General features: G+C 37.6%; 2 protein-coding genes and 1 long non-coding RNA gene across 3 annotated transcripts in view; 1 reads left to right on the forward strand and 2 right to left on the reverse strand.

Annotated features, from left to right (window-relative positions):
- Positions 1-16069, reverse strand: part of LOC140633127 (coiled-coil domain-containing protein 144A-like) — a 606261-nt gene that overhangs the window by 160276 nt on the left and 429916 nt on the right.
- LOC140633291 (uncharacterized) overlaps positions 1-16069 on the forward strand; it is a 50132-nt gene that overhangs the window by 12795 nt on the left and 21268 nt on the right. The gene's annotated exons all lie outside the window — the stretch shown is intronic.
- The window catches only part of LOC140633092 (MAM and LDL-receptor class A domain-containing protein 1-like), a 28822-nt gene that overhangs the window by 9824 nt on the left and 2929 nt on the right, over positions 1-16069 (reverse strand). The window contains exons 2-4 of the mRNA XM_072825133.1: positions 10999-11151; positions 9669-10082; positions 5603-6014 (exon numbers count right to left, since the gene is read on the reverse strand). Of these exons, the coding sequence (XP_072681234.1) occupies positions 5641-6014; positions 9669-10082; positions 10999-11151 (941 nt within the window). The 3' untranslated portion in view covers positions 5603-5640. The remainder of the gene's footprint in view (positions 1-5602; positions 6015-9668; positions 10083-10998; positions 11152-16069) is intronic.

The raw sequence follows: 16069 nt of genomic DNA on the forward strand, positions 1-16069 counted from the left end.
TCTCTTTGGTTAGGTTTATTCCTAGGTATCTTATGCTTTTGGGTGCAATTGTAAATGGGATTGACTCCTTAATTTCTCTTTTTTCAGTCTCATTGTTAGTGTATAGAAATGCCATTGATTTCTGGGCATTGATTTTGTATCCTGCCATGCTACCAAAGACATGGCCAACATGCACATGAGAAAATGCTCGGCATCACTTGCCATTAGGGAAATACAAATCAAAACCACAATGAGATACCACCTCACACCAGTGACGATGAGGAAAATTAACAAGGCAGGAAACCACAAATGTTGGAGAGGATGTGGAGAAAAGGGAACCCTCTTATACTGTTGGTGGGAATGTGAACTGGTGCAGCCACTCTGGGAAACTGTGTGGAGGTTCCTCAAAGAGTTAAAAATAGACCTGCCCTACGACCCAGCAATTGCACTGCTGGGGATTTACCCCAAGGGTACAGATGCAATGAAAGGCCAGGACACCTGCACCCCGATGTTTCTAGCAGCAATATCCACAATAGCCAAACTGTGGAAGGAGCCTCGGTGTCCATTGAAAGAAGAATGGATAAAGAAGCTGTGGTCTATGTATACAATGGAATATTACTCAGCCATTAGAAACGACAAATACCCACCATTTGCTTCAACGTGGATGGAACTGGAGGGTATTATGCTAAGTGAAGTAAGTCAATCGGAGAAGGAAAACATTGTATGTTCTCATTCATTTGGGGAATATAAATAATAGTGAAAGGGAATATAAAGGAAGGGAGAAGAAATGTGTGGGAAATATCAGAAAGGGAGACAGAACATAAAGACTCCTAACTCTGGGAAACGAACTGGGGGTGATGGAAGGGGAGGAGGGTCGGGGGTGGGGGGTGAATGGGTGATGGGCACTGAGGGGTGTACTTGACGGGATGAGCACTGTGTGTTATTCTGTATGTTGGTAAATTGAACACCAATAAAAAATAAATTTATTATTAAAAAATAAAAAATAAAGGGTTAAAAAAATAAAAAAAATGTAAATGGTCTAACAGCTCTAATCAAAAGATAAAAGGGTGGCAGAATGGATAAGAAAAACAATATCCATTGGGGTCACGTTGGTGGCTCAGTGGCTGAGCATCTGCCTTTGGCTCAGGTCATGATCTCTGGGTTTTGGGTTCGAGTCCTGGATCAGGCTCCCCACAGCAAGCCTGCTTCTCCATCTATGTCTCTGCCTCTATCTGTTTATCTCTCATGAATAAGTAAAATATTAAAGAAAAGAAAAACAATATCCATCTAAAGATGCCAACAGGAGTCTCACTTCAGACCTAAAGACTCATAAAGATTGAAAATGAAGGATTAAAAAAAAATTCACCATACAAGGAAAAGCAAAACAACAACAACAACAACAACAACAACAACAACAACAACAACAAAACAGTCCAGGATGGCAATACTTATATCAGACAGGACAGACTTTAAAACAAAGAGAGTAGCAAGAGACAAAGATGGTCATTACAAAATAATAAAGGGATTAATCCATAAGAGGATATGGCAATTATAAATATCTTGATCATATGCTATAAAACTAGAAATAAATCACAAGAAATAAGTGAAAATGTCACAAATATATGGAGACTCAACAACATACTACCAGTCAACAGGGTAATTAAAGGAGAAATAACAAAATGCATAGACACAAATATAAATGACAACACAATGGTCCAAAATTTTGGGAAGGCTGCAAAAGCAGTTCTAAGAGAGAAATATATAGGGATATCAGCCTACCTCAAGAATCAAAATAAAGCTCCAATAAACAATTTAACATGTCTACGGAACTAGAAAAATCCCAAGTATTTTTCAAAGAACTACAACAAATAATACTGAAATTTGTAGGAAACCACAAAAGACTGAATAGCCAACACAATCTTGAGAGTGAATAACAAAAGCTAAAAGTGTCATGGTTCCAGATTTCAAGATATATTGCAAAACTGTACTAATAAAAAAACTATGGTACTGGTACAAAAAATCAACACATAAATCAAAAGAACAAAAGAGAGAGTTCAGAAACAAACATAGGATTAAATGGTCAATTAATCTATGAATAAAGAGGCAAGAATATGCAATGGAGAAAAGATAGTCCTTCGATAAATGGTGCTGTGAAAATTGGATAGCTACATGAAAAAGAAGGAAATTAGACCACTTTTTAACACCACACACAAACTCAAAATGGATTAAAGAACTCAACATAAGACCTGAAACCATAAAAACCCTAGAAGAGAGCACAGGCAGTAATGTCCCTGGCATCAGCCATAGCACTATTTTTCTAGATATGTCTGCTGAGGCAAGGAAACAACATCAAAAATAAACTATTGGGACTACGTCAAAATAAAAAGCTTTTACACAGCAAATATAATTATCAACAAAACAAAATGACAACCTACTGAATGGGAGAAGATATTTACAAATGATATATGTAATAAAGTATTAATATCCAAAATATATAAGGAATTTATACAACTTAATACCAAAAAAGCCAAACAATCCAATTAAAAAATGGGCAAATGACATACATACATTTCTCCAAATACATATAGATGGCCAACAGACACATGAAAATATGTTCAACATCACTAATTATCAGGGAAACGCAAATTAGAACCACAATGAGATATCACTATAAACCTGTCAGAATGGCTAAAACCAAAAATACAAGATACAAAAAGTTTTAGCAGGACATATAGAAAAAGGAACCCTCTTGCACTGTTGGTGGGAATGCAAGAGGAGCAGCCACTGTGGAAAGAGTATGGAGGTTGCTCAAAAGCTTAAAAGTAGAAATATCTTATGATCCAATAATGCACTATTATTTACCCCCAAAACACAAAAACACTAATTTGAAAAGATGTATGCACCCATATGTTTACCACAGCATTATTTGTGATAGTCAAGATATGGAAGCAAACTAAATGCCCACCAATAGACAAATGGATTAGAAAGTATTATGTATATACATACACACACACACGGAATATCATATAGCCATAAAAAGGAGGAGGTGTGCCATTTGAGAAAACATGGATTAACCTAGAGGGTATCGTGTGAAGTGAAATACCTCAGACAAATACTTAAGTGGAAGTTTTTAAAAATGAGTAAACAAACAAAAAGCAAAATGAGATGCATAAATCCGGACCACTAACTGGTGGTTGTCACAGGAGAGGAGTGTGGGGTGTTGGGCAAAATGGTGAAGGGAAGTGTGAGATATAGACTTCTAGTTATTGAATGAGTAGGCCATAAGAATGAATGCCCAGCGTGAAGAATACAGTTAAAGATGGTGTAAGAGCAGTGTGTCAGGACAGGCCGTAGCTACACTTGTGGTGAACATAGTATAATATATGGTCTTAAAAAATATATATATATATATTTATATTTATAAAAAACATATATATATATATATATAGTCTTGTTGAATCACTATGTTGTACACCTGAAGCTAATGTAACCTTGTGTGTCAACTATATATACATACATAGCTCCTGAAAAATCCTTGGATTTTTCTTTTAAACAAACATTTAATGAGCACATTACCTGCTGGACTGACACTAGCTAATTTCACCTACAATATCACAGCTAAGTAAAATCTTGGTTATTTCTGCTCTCACCACAACTCTGTATACTTATTATTCAATGAAGGAATATCTCTGGTCGCTGAAATTGGACCCAATTTTTATTATCTTAACTACACCACAAGCACAATCTGATTTTACCTTCTCAAGCCTGAATGTCATTGGAAAAAAAATAAAGCCTAGAAGAACCATTGGATAAAAACAGAGTACTGCATGTATAACCCAAAATTGGTTCCACACACCAATTTCTATATTTTTGATTCATAACTAAAGGATTCCTTGGTTAGTTCTCTGTTCATCTGAATGTGAAACAGCTCCCTTGCCAAGGTGATTTTCTCCTGGCAACCAACTCTTGAGTAAATATCAGAAGGATACTAGTTTGACCCAACTTACAATTCATCTGATTAAATTTGAAGTGGGTGATCCATTATTAAATAAAAGTCGAAGAACCTTCCTTCCATTTCATTTCTTGTGATTACATGCACCTGCCACATGGCTGAACAGCAAAATAACACTCTACATATAGCAGACTAGTTCTCATAATTTCCGCCTGTGTCTATCTGGACAAATCACCCATTTCAATATATTCTTTAGTGAGTCATATACAACGTATATCTATGATGGCTTTTTAAAAAGCTTTTATTTATTTATCTGACACAGAGAAAGAGAGCATAAGCAAGAGGAGTGGCAGGCAGAGGCAGAAGCAGGCTTCTTAGTGAGCGGGAGCCCAATGCAGGGCTGGATCCCAGGACCTGAGATCATGGCCCAAGCCCAAGGCAGATGCTTAACTGATGCAGCCACCCAGACGCCCCTCTATCATGGCTCTCAAGATATTTAGGTTGAAACAGCGCTTTAAATAAGGGAACAGAGAAATTCAGTACATGTAAAAAAAAAAAGTTTAGCCAGGAGTGGTAAGGAGTTCCTCCCTGTATATTACATCTAGATCTATTGGAGCAAAGAGAAAAAGAATATTCGACCCTCCTACACATGACAGGCTGTATGATATATTAGAAAGGGAATGAATGTGAATTAATTGGAAACTGCAGATTCCATTCCAAGCCCCCATCCTGCTGTGCACCATCTATTTGGCCAGATATAAATAACAACCTCTCCAAATGTTTTATTCATATTTGTAAAACTGATAAAAAAGATCCTGACTTACCCACTTCAGGGAATTGCTAAGGGAATCCAAGAGATAATAGAAATTGCCTTCATAAAATCTTAAAAGCCACGTAAGCATTTAAACCCACCATTCCAAGTTTTCCTTTTATTTATTTTTTTAAGATTTTATTCATTTATTCATGAGAAACACAGAGAGGAGAGAGAGAGAGAGAGAGGCAGAGACACAGGCAGAGGGAGAAGTAGGCTCCTCACGGGGAGCCTGAGGTGGGACTGGATCTCGGGACTCCAGATCAGCCCCTGGGCTGAAGGCAGCGCTAAACCGCTGAGCTATCCGGGCTGCCCCCAAGTTTTCCTTTTAGGAGAAGGTAGGTGAGAATCACAGTAAAGAATATTTCAGCAGGAGTGAGGAGACCTAGCTAGACCTCTGGCTCTGCCCCAGAGTAGCTGTGTGATTCTCCAACACAGCATGCACCCTTCTTGAATTTCTGCTGCTTACCTATAAAAGGTGGAAAAGTCTGATGGAATATTTAAAAATCACAGATTTTAGAACCTGAACATTTGGCAGAGTACCATATATTGCGCAAAACTCTTTTTCCCTCCAGATTTTTTATTTCAAGAGAAAAATGACTTAAAGTCAGAGGGACCTGTAGCTGCTGCCAATGCCATGTGTCCACCTTTAGAAATTTTAATCACAGATTATTGGAGGTAGTCAAAGAGGAAAGCAACTTAACATGCTTTGGCACAACCTTAATTGCATGATAAATGTACTTCCAAATAACTCTGACCAAATTCCACTGGCTTTTAATTCAAGGATATAGTGATCTTTCATATTCCTTAGACATTCTGAATGCATCTTAAATACACATTACGAAAGCCATTATCTATACCTGAAAAGGCTTCCTGCTGGAAAGATTGAGGCGTTTCCTCATCCATCTGTTGCCTTGATTCCCAAATATCTGCCACAGCAGCTGTCTCTTGTGTTACTCCAAACTCTCTGGTAGATGGCCAGCCTATAAATATGCTTTCCAAACATGTGGTAATATAAGCGGAAGGTGCAGCCCCCTGCATCGGTGGCATTGAGGACAGGGCTGAGTAAAGTAGCTCTGTTTTGGAAAACCTGTGGCTCCGAAGATTCTATGTAGAGATAGTGTCCTTTAGCTGTGCCCAAGGTATGAGCCTTCATTGGCCCTGTATTAAGTGTTGAAGTTGGACCGTGCTTCCTGGTCCAATCAACGTCGTCTTCTGTATCTTGTTCCCAGTTACAGATTCCATTTTCAAAGTTACATTGGAACTCAGGTACTGAAATTGGCATGAAATAACAACAAAAAAATAATTAAGGACAAAAAACATGATTAAGAATACTTGTTGATATTTGGCTCCTGCCAAGGTTAATGATTTTAATGTTTTTTAAATGCGACACTAAAAGTTTTTAAAAAGTGAATAAATCCTAGATTTATATCAAGTAATAATATTTTATAGACTGGGGGGGGGGGCATTACTTCAGCCATTATTTTCCAAATGCCTTTTATACCCATCCTTCACCATTTCCAGCACTATAACTTTATGCAAATGATGAGGGCACCATGACTGACTCAATACTATAAACTTCTGGCTCAGTCGATTTCAGCCTTAGCCAAATGTCCCAATCACCAGTGAATGTTAAAAATCAAAACAAAACAAAAAACATGAAGTTCCAGAACTTATCTTCAGGGATGTTGATTTATTTTTTTAAAGATTTATTTATTTAAAAAAAAAAGATTTATTTATTTTAGAGAGAGAAAAGGGGGGTCAGGGGACAGAGGGAGAGATAATCTCAAGCAGGCTCTCCACTGAGCACAGAGCCCTACAGGGGCTCAGTCTCACAACCCTGAGATTATGACCTGAGCCGAAATTAAGAGTTGGATGCTGAACCAACTGAGCCCCCCTAGCCCCCCCGGAGATGTTGACTGAACTGCCACAAATAGTGCGGTTGAACATCAAGATAATTCATTATCTCCCTTGGCGATTCTAACATGCAGAACTGAAGAGTCATACTTTAATAGAGTCCAATCTTTCAGAATCACCTGATGTGTACAGCATAATTGCTTGCTCCATGGCGAAGCTCCATACCAGCACTACCTGGTTAGATATGGGGGACCGAGCAATCCATATTTTTAACAAGTATCAACATGATCCTGATGCCAGCATTTTCCAGACCTCAGGCTGAAAAACTCCTCCCTTTGGTTTCATCTTGCCCCAATTCCACATTTCCCTCCATCAGTGCCAGAAAGACCATTCTTCTGCCTTCCATGGCAATTTATCATTTTCTTCCTGTACATACATGCTCATTTAATCCAAACTGAAATCTAAGCTCTTCTTTCAAGCTTTACCTTTCCCAAGTTAAATTAACTTCCTGTTTGTCCCTGGCCAGCCTTTTCTTAGCATACACCACCTTCCCCACTTGCCTTAAACACCTCACTCCTCTCTCCTTCTCTATTTATGCCTCCTGTTGTGCTGCGGGCTCTTGGCAGCATCTCCTGAGAGGCAGTCTTTTCTTCTCACTGGATTGCAGCTCCTTTGAGCTGGAGCTTTTAAGCTTAAAACTCCTTCCAGGCACTAGAAGAATTCAAAGCACTTATAAAGGATTGACTAGCCCCTCGTCACCTAGCTTATCTACCACAATTTCCAGAATATAGTAATGTAGTCATTTTCAGGATGTGAACATTTTGTTGACAACAAGGATTTGTTTTTAGAATAAAAACATTTAGCATTATTTGGGTAGAAGGAACAGGAGTTAGAATTAATGCATAGTTTTACATTTTAGCTTCATTCACCGAAGTTAATATTTTTTAAACATATAAATGTCAGCTGTCCTTTCACTATTCATCTTAGTAAATGCACTTGGTGCCAAAGGGGAATAAATATTCTGAAACAATAAATATAAGCAAATGTGGATAAATGCAGCCGGGCTAGAACAAATCATCTGTCTTTGAAAACCACGGAACAGGAGCTTAGAACTAATGATGGGAGCCCAGTGAGTAAATGTCAAATGGGAGATGAGCTTTTGTTTGATATTTCCTCACTTGTGACTAATCAAGCCCAGCTGTGACGTGAACTGGGGACCCACAGCATACTCTCCGGGTGTCAATCTTTGGCTGTGGAGCAGAAGGAGAATGTCAAGCTGCTAAGTTTTTTGACATAAAACGGGCACTAAAGCCAACAGATTTTGATATTGCCTGTCTTCATATTGACTGTATGTTCAATCTCTATTTTGAAAGGGAATGCACGTAGCTCCACCTTCAAATAAAAAACCCTATCTCTAAACGTAGGAAGATTTAGGAAATAAAACATAGATTTCTGGATGCCTAATGCTTTCTATGGAATCCAGGAACACATTTATATGGAAAGCTGCGAGAGAAACTGACACTCTGATACCACTACTGTTCTCTTTCACTAATATTTAGTCACAAGTAGTATTTTGATTATTATAGTTGTACTGACATAACTCCATCTAAGTTAATAGTAGTTTTAAGGATAATTTGCTTTTTTTTTTTTTTTTTTTGAGGAGTGGGCTTCGGAGAGCTTCAGAAAGATGAAAAAGCTTTCTAAAGCCACAAAAATAAATTACCTTGGGGACAAGTTACACTTCTTATGTTAGCCATTGTCTAAATTATCAACTTTATTTATATCCACTCAAAGAATTAGTTGTGTAATGAGATGCATGGTAATTCTGACTTCAATCCACCTGACTGTATCAAAGATCACATATATGCAGCATGCTGTACAATAATTTATATGGAAGTTTCTTAATGCAGTGTTTCCTATGATGCACCAAGCATTTTATGGCTTCACTTTGGTTTATAATTAGCCTCTCAATGTAATAGGCATATAGCTTGAATTTTAAGAATTGTTGCTATTTCTGGACAAAGAAAGATGCAAATTCTTTTTCTGATTGATTTTGTAATTGAAGTAAAAAACAGCTATAAGCTTCTGATTCATTTTCAGGAGCAAGTGCAATGGGCACTACCTGGTGCTAGGTTTATTAAATTATAAAATGTATACAATCATCAGATACCATAAACTTTCTGGTAATTTAAACCAGAAACTCAAGACTTACCTTTGACACAGCACTCCCTGCTCCCTATAGCCAAAACATCATCAAATGTCCCTCCTAAGTATTTCCCCAAACATCAGTCCCTCCATCTCCATCACTGCCGCTGTGATACAGGCTGCCCACCCCTCCTCAGTGGATTATCGCAATGGCCTCCTGATGGGTCTCCCAAATCCACTCTCCTCCAATCCACTTATCACTCTGTATCTACACTGACATGTTTTAATATGCCAATTTTATTATACCACTTTCCTTCTTAAAAACCCTCAAATGAAGAAAAACTTTCCTAATATAGACTATAAATATCTGCAAATCTGGCCTCCTTCACATTTCTGTCCTTATACTGCACCCTATCTCTCCTTCACCTCCTCGCTCCTACCGCACTGGCTGGCCTCCATCTGCTACACGGTCACATATCAGGGCTTTTGCATATATATGCTTTGACTTTTTTATTTTCAGATCTCAGCTAAGTCATCTCCTTTAGAAAGTTTAATACCATTATTATAAAGTCACCGCACTCCTCTCCGTATCTCCCATCAAAGCTTCCAGTTTGTATTTTTAAAACAATATTTGAATAATATCTACTTCTCAATTAGACTGTAAATTCCATGAGATCTGAAACTCAGTCATTGTGGTTAACACTTTATCTATAGTATCTAGTTAATAAGTCCACATAACAAATATCGGTAACCTGATTAATCAACCACTCATCACGGTCGTCAACTCTGGAACAATGCTTCCTGTCTTTGCCTTGATTGGCTAGAAAACAGTGAACAAATCAAGATCTCCACTGTAAAAATACGATGGACCAAAATAATAATAATAATTAATAATAATAACAACAACAACAACAAAGCACTTACCACAGTCAACCTCATCAGTATGATCACCACAATCATCTACCAAATCACATAACAGAAGTTTTTCTATGCAAGCCTTGCTGCGTCGACAGCAGAAAAAGTCCGGCTCTTCACAGCTCTCTGCAGGAAGAGAAAGGGTACAATTTTCAAATCTGATGTCATCAATAGCTGAGACTCCATCATAAATGCCAAGACTGACTTTATCTAGTGACAAATGGAAGGGCTGAGTAAGGCGTCCAAGCTGAATAGTGGCCTGTGACCACTGGTTGCCCTGGTTACACAATACTCTCCAGAGTACTGTAGAGTCGTTGGAATCTTCCACATGTAGCTGTAGCTCAGCTGCTCCCACTGACAGACCATGGTCATAAAACCTGAAAAAGAACAAACACAAGGAATGGAAATGATTTATTGCATAGACTAAATATTTAACTTATAGGCTCTTCCACTCAGTCAACCGTTGATTAATAATTAGCTACAATGGACGCCTTTATTTCTTGCAGTAATCATTGCTGCTCATATGTGAGAGCTTATCTGCTGAGGTGCATACTCTGGCTCCAGGACCCTGGGAGCCTTTCTCAAGGAGTTCCATCTAGAACAGAGGAGACAGAGTTAATTAAATTATAATCCACTGTTGGAGGGAAAGAGTCTCTTTCATCTAAAGAAAGAACACAACAAATACTGATAATGTGCTTCTAAGTAAAATGCTAATTGTATAAATATAACAGTACCTATTTTTAAAGGCAAACCAAGGGCAAATCATAAAGTCTAACAAGTGCAGAAGTACGCCTGCAACCACCGGGTTGCTGGGGTAGCTGACCACAGTTTTTAGTATTTACCAGAAGGAAAGTATTCATCCAGGTCCTGCCTGGCTAAACGTTGGGCTCTGGAGTTGACAAGCTTCTGCTTTCTTCAGAATGAACATAAAATGCCCTATTGAGATACAAATACAAATTGTAAGTTAGCCGACTGAGTTGAGGCACCTGCCTCTTAACCTTGTACTAAGCTCTGTGTCTGACTAAAATTAAGACTATACAATCAAAAATCAATAAATATGATGAGTCAAATTTGCTCTTATGAAAACTAAACTAGTATCTACCTCCAGGTTGAAAATCATGCAAAAAGTTAATAATTTAAGTGAATTCAGCCAAAAGCATATCTATACTCCCTCCCCACCACCCTTAAAGGAGTCATTTCACACTAACAACATAAACGTAATTGACACTATTTAGCTATTTGTCACACTATTTGTTGCAGTAACATAGAGCTTTAAATGCTTATCTTTCTCTTAACAGGCCTGACCAAGGGTGAACAAAAGCCTCTCCTTGCTTATTACCTTCAGTTGTGTTGGGAGTATGATCCCTAGGTGGAGCCTGTTGCTCAAATTCAGCCAAAAGGTTACTTCTAGAGTTCCATACCCAATCAAAATGGTCACCACTAATTGCTTCAAACCAACCACAGCTATCTGCTTCAAAGTCACATTTGGAGCCTGAAAAACAAAATGTGACTCCTAGGATGGCTCTCCGGAGTATTCATATACTTTAGAATCGTAAAGCTCAACTGAAATCACCTTGTTATACTTCTCTAAGTACATTAAAGGATACATTTGAGGAAAAAATGGATCCTATCTGATCTGAAAGAAATAAAACCCAGAGTTGTGCTTTCCATACTGAAAAATTAATAAAGCAGAATTATCAATTTAAGAAATTACATTTTTACCAAATAATTTTTCAAAGAAACAGCATTATTCAGCTATATTGAGTATAGAATTGCCAAGGTCTACCTAATTTATTCGATACTCATGTTATTTCTCTGCCACTATGACATTATTTGGAAGACTTCATTGTTCCTACAGATTATTTTATACTAAAATATGAAAAGTAGCTACTTCAAAAAGATTAAAATTTGAAAAACCAAGATTATTATAATTAATATTACGTTCACCACCAATTTTGTAGAGCTTAATATTTCCCAAAGTATTATATGCATTGCATAATATTTATAGGGCAGAATAATTTGACCCACTTTTCAGGAAATAGGTAAGAAATAGTTAATTTCCACAAAGCCATTAGAAAAGAGGAAGAGAAAGGCAGGACTGAGAAGTTATAATAATAGTATGAATTATAGCTAATATTTAATAGATACCTATGTCATAGACCCTGTACTAAACACTTTATATAGATCCAACTTTCACAATAGCCCAAGGAAGAAAGGAAAGTTCAGGGAAGTTATTAATCTAACTAAGGTCATAGAGTTAGGAAACTATGTAAATGGATTGAAATCCAAAGATTTTTCACTTCAATGATAATTATGACAAGTTAGGGGAAAAATACTAAGAATATTTAAAACTACATTTTTATAGGCCATCTCTGTTTATAAATACATAATATATAAATAACTCATAAATATACCTAGATTTCAGTGGTTTCAAAGTATGTAGTTGCCATTTCAATCCCTGAGAAAGTAATGCTTTTGATTCCTTTTTCAGACAATTAAAAAAAAACAAAGGGGGACACCTGAGTGGCTCAGTGGTTGAGCATCTGCCTTCGGCGCAGGGCATGATCTCAGGTCCAGGGATCAAGTCCCACATCAGGTTCCTGCGGGGAGCCTGCTTCTCCCTCTGCCTATGTCTCTGCCTCTCTGTCTCTCATGAATAAATAAAATCTTAAAAAAAAAGGATCCAGGAGTTCTTTTACGAAAATACAGAAAGAAAACAAGTTATTGCTACTATGGAATAGCTATCACACATAGTTACCTGGAAAGGGAGCCTTATTGTCTATTGTCTGCTATCCAAGGAGATACCAATGTAGAAATAAATGAATATGCTAATGGTGGTAAAATTTCAGAAACCACTGTGGCAATTTTCTAGTTTTATTAGATAAGATCCATCAAAGACAGCAATTTTTAACAGATGCTTTGCTGCTAAAATTTAAATATGCCTATCTAATATACTGTGTTCCCAAATATTTAGATTTCTATACACATTTTAAAAACTCACCTCAGCTGTTCAGAGATGTAATAAACCAGCTGAAATTAATTTAGCTAGCTGTTAACCAAATATACACTTCATAAGAACAGCTATTAAAAATTCTGTATGTCGGGACGCCTGGGTGGCTCATCAGTTGAGCAACTGCCATCAGTTCAGGTCGTGATCCCAGGGTCCGGGATTGAGTCCCACATTGGGTTCCCTGCAAGGAGCCTGCTTCTTCCTCTGCCTAAGTCTCTGTCTCTCTCTCAGTGTTGTTCATAAATAAATGAATAAATAATCTTAAAAAAACAGTCTTTTCTGACTTAGAGATATAATATTCTGGGTAAATTTTAACAATTGAGGTTCAAAGATTGTTCACTTTTCTGGAGCCTCACTATTGACTTTCTTAATTATCATCATTATCAGAAACAGCATAATTTGCAAGAACCATAGTTATCACTACTTCAGGGTTTATTGTATACCAAGCTTTGTGCTAGAAGCTGTTATGCTCATCATAGGATATCTGTTGACATAGTTTCTTTTTTAATTTTTTTAGATATTATTTATTTATTCATGAGAGAGACAGAGAGAGGCAGAGACATAGGCAGAGGGAGAAGCAAGATTCCCACAGGAGCCTGATGCAGGACTCGATCCCAGACCCCAGGATCATGCCCTGAGCCAGAGGTGGACGCTCAACCACTGACCCACCCAGGTGTCCCTGACATAAAGTTTCTAAAACTTATTTGTCTATTTCTATTTCTATGGATATGAGTAAAAAACCTAGTGACTCTATAGCAGCTTTTAATTATTTTCAGTAAAATTACTCTTGTTGCCACTATTAGTTATATAAATATAATTATAGTAGCTACCCCCAAGGAAAGGATGTTAGGGGATATTTGGTAGAAAGACACACAGGTCCATCACCCTACACTATCACTGTCACGTTGAGAGCTTTTCACTAGGAGAGAAGAAATTAAATTTATGTAGGAGCCAAGGAACCTTGGCAGGGTGATGGATACAGAATCAGATGGTCTTATATCAGACTCACTGTTAGAACTTCTTTGATGGTTTGAGATGATTCCTACAGAGAATCATATATAAGAAATAAACATGAAATGAGCAAAGCACTGGAGCTGATAATTTGGGTCTCATGCAAAGACTTAAAAATTTAAAGAAGGGTACTCTTTGATATATACCCAAAGGAGCCCAAAACACATCCACACAGAAAGCTGTACATGGCAATTCCTAACTGCCAAAACATGGAAGCAAAAAAAAAAAAAAAGTCCCTCAATAGGTGAATGGACAAACTGTACTATACCCAGACAGTGGAGTGTTATTCAGCACTAAAAATAAATGAGCTATCAATCCATGAAAAGCCATGGAGGAAACTTAAATGCATGTTACTAAGTGAAAGAAACCAGGCTGAAAAGGCTCCATACTGTAGGCTTTCAACTATTTAACATTCTGGAAAAGGCAAAAATATGAAAAGAGTAAAAGGAGGAGTGGTTGCCAGAATTTAGAGGTGGGGGGAAGGCTGATGAGGTGATTCACAAGAGTATTTTCAATACAAGAGCAATGTCATGAAAATACTTTGTATGATACCATATTGACAAATAGATTTTACCACACATTCTTCCAAACCCACAGAATGTATCACACCAAGAGTGGATCATACTGGGCTTTGAGTAATTATGATGTATCAGTGTCGATTCATCAGTTGTGACAAATGCCCCCCTCCCCTGCCCGCTGGGAAATCTGATGTAGGAGACGCTCTCTCTCTCTCTCTCTCTCTCTCTCTCTCTGTGTGTGTGTGTGTGTGTGTGTTTAGGGCAGGAGAGGTATGTGGGAAATCTCTACTTTTTCCTCAACTTTTCTGTGACTTGAAAACTGTTCTGAAAAAAAGTCCTAATAATTAATTAGTTGAGCTGCTGAAGAAAAGTCTGAGCTAGCAGAGGTTATTTCATGAAGTTTAAGGAAAGAAACTATCTCTATGACATAAAAGTGCAAGGTGAAGCAACAAATGCTGATGCAGAAGCTGCAGCAAGGTATCCAGAAGTTGTAGCAAAGAGAATTAATGAAGGCAGCCACACTGAACCGCAGATTTTCAATGTAGATTAAACAGCCTCATAGTGGATGTTAGGACTTTCATAGCTAGAGAGAAGTCAATGTCTGGCCTTAAAGCATCAAAGGACAGGCTGACTCTCTAAGTTAGGGGCTAATGTAGCTGATGACTTTAAGCCAAAGCCAATGCTCATTTACTGTTATGAAATTCCTAGGGCCCTTCAGAATTATGCTAAATCCCTTCTATCTGTGCTCTATAAATGGAACTTCAAAGCCTAGATGACCGTACATATATTTATGACATGGTTTCTTGAATGTTTTAAGTCCACTGTTGAACTGACTGCTCAGAAAAAAAAAAGATTCGTTTCAAAATATGACTGCTCACTAACAACACACCTGGGCACCCAAGGGCTTTGACAGAGAGGTACAGTGAGATTAATGCTGTTTTTCTACCTCTAATACAACATCCATTCTGCAGCCCATGGATCAAGTGGTCATTTTCAACTTTCAAGGCTTAATATTTAAGAAACACATTTCATACAGCTATAGATGCCATAGATACTGATTTCTCTGATGGATGTGGGAAAAGTCCATTGAAAGCCTTCTGGAAAGGACTGACCACGCTAAATGCTATTAAGAACATTTGTGATTCGTGAGAAGCATTCAAAATATCAACAGAAATAAGAATTTGGAAGAAGTTGACTCTAAACCCCAGGGATGACTTTGAGGGGCTCAAGACTTCAGTGGAGGAAATAACTGCAAATGGGGTGGAAACAGCAGGAGAACTAGAATTAGAGGTAGAACCTGAAGTTGTGACTGAACTGCTGCAATCTCATAATAAAACTTGGATGAAATAAGTCAGTTAGAAAAAGATCAATACCATATCATCTCTCTTATATGTGGAATTTAAGAAATAAGACAGATGAACATAGGGGAAGGGAAAACAAAAAAAGAAGCAAACCACAGGAGACTCTTAGCTACAGAGAACAAACTGAGGGCTGCTGGAGGGGAGATGGGTGAATTGGGTGATGAGTATTATTGGTTGCACTTGTGATGAGCACATGATTTTATACATTAGTAATGAATCACTGTACTCTACTTCTGAAACCAATATTGAACCACATGCTAACCAACTAGAATCTAAGCAAAAACTTAAAATTTTTAAAAAAGTACTAATGCCAAAAATGATGCCTTTAAAAGTGGGGGGAAAAACTTGAACAGATTAGGAGTTGCTTCTTATGGATGAAAAAAGAATATGATTTCTTGAGACGTAACCTATTCCTACTCCTGGGAAAGAATCTGTAAAGACTGTTGAAATGGCAATAAGGGATTCAGAATATTACATAAACTTAGTTGATAAAGCAGCAGCAAGGTTTGA

The sequence above is a fragment of the Canis lupus genome, chromosome 5, assembly GCF_048164855.1.
Source record: "Canis lupus baileyi chromosome 5, mCanLup2.hap1, whole genome shotgun sequence".
Classification (NCBI taxonomy): Eukaryota; Metazoa; Chordata; class Mammalia; order Carnivora; family Canidae; genus Canis; species Canis lupus.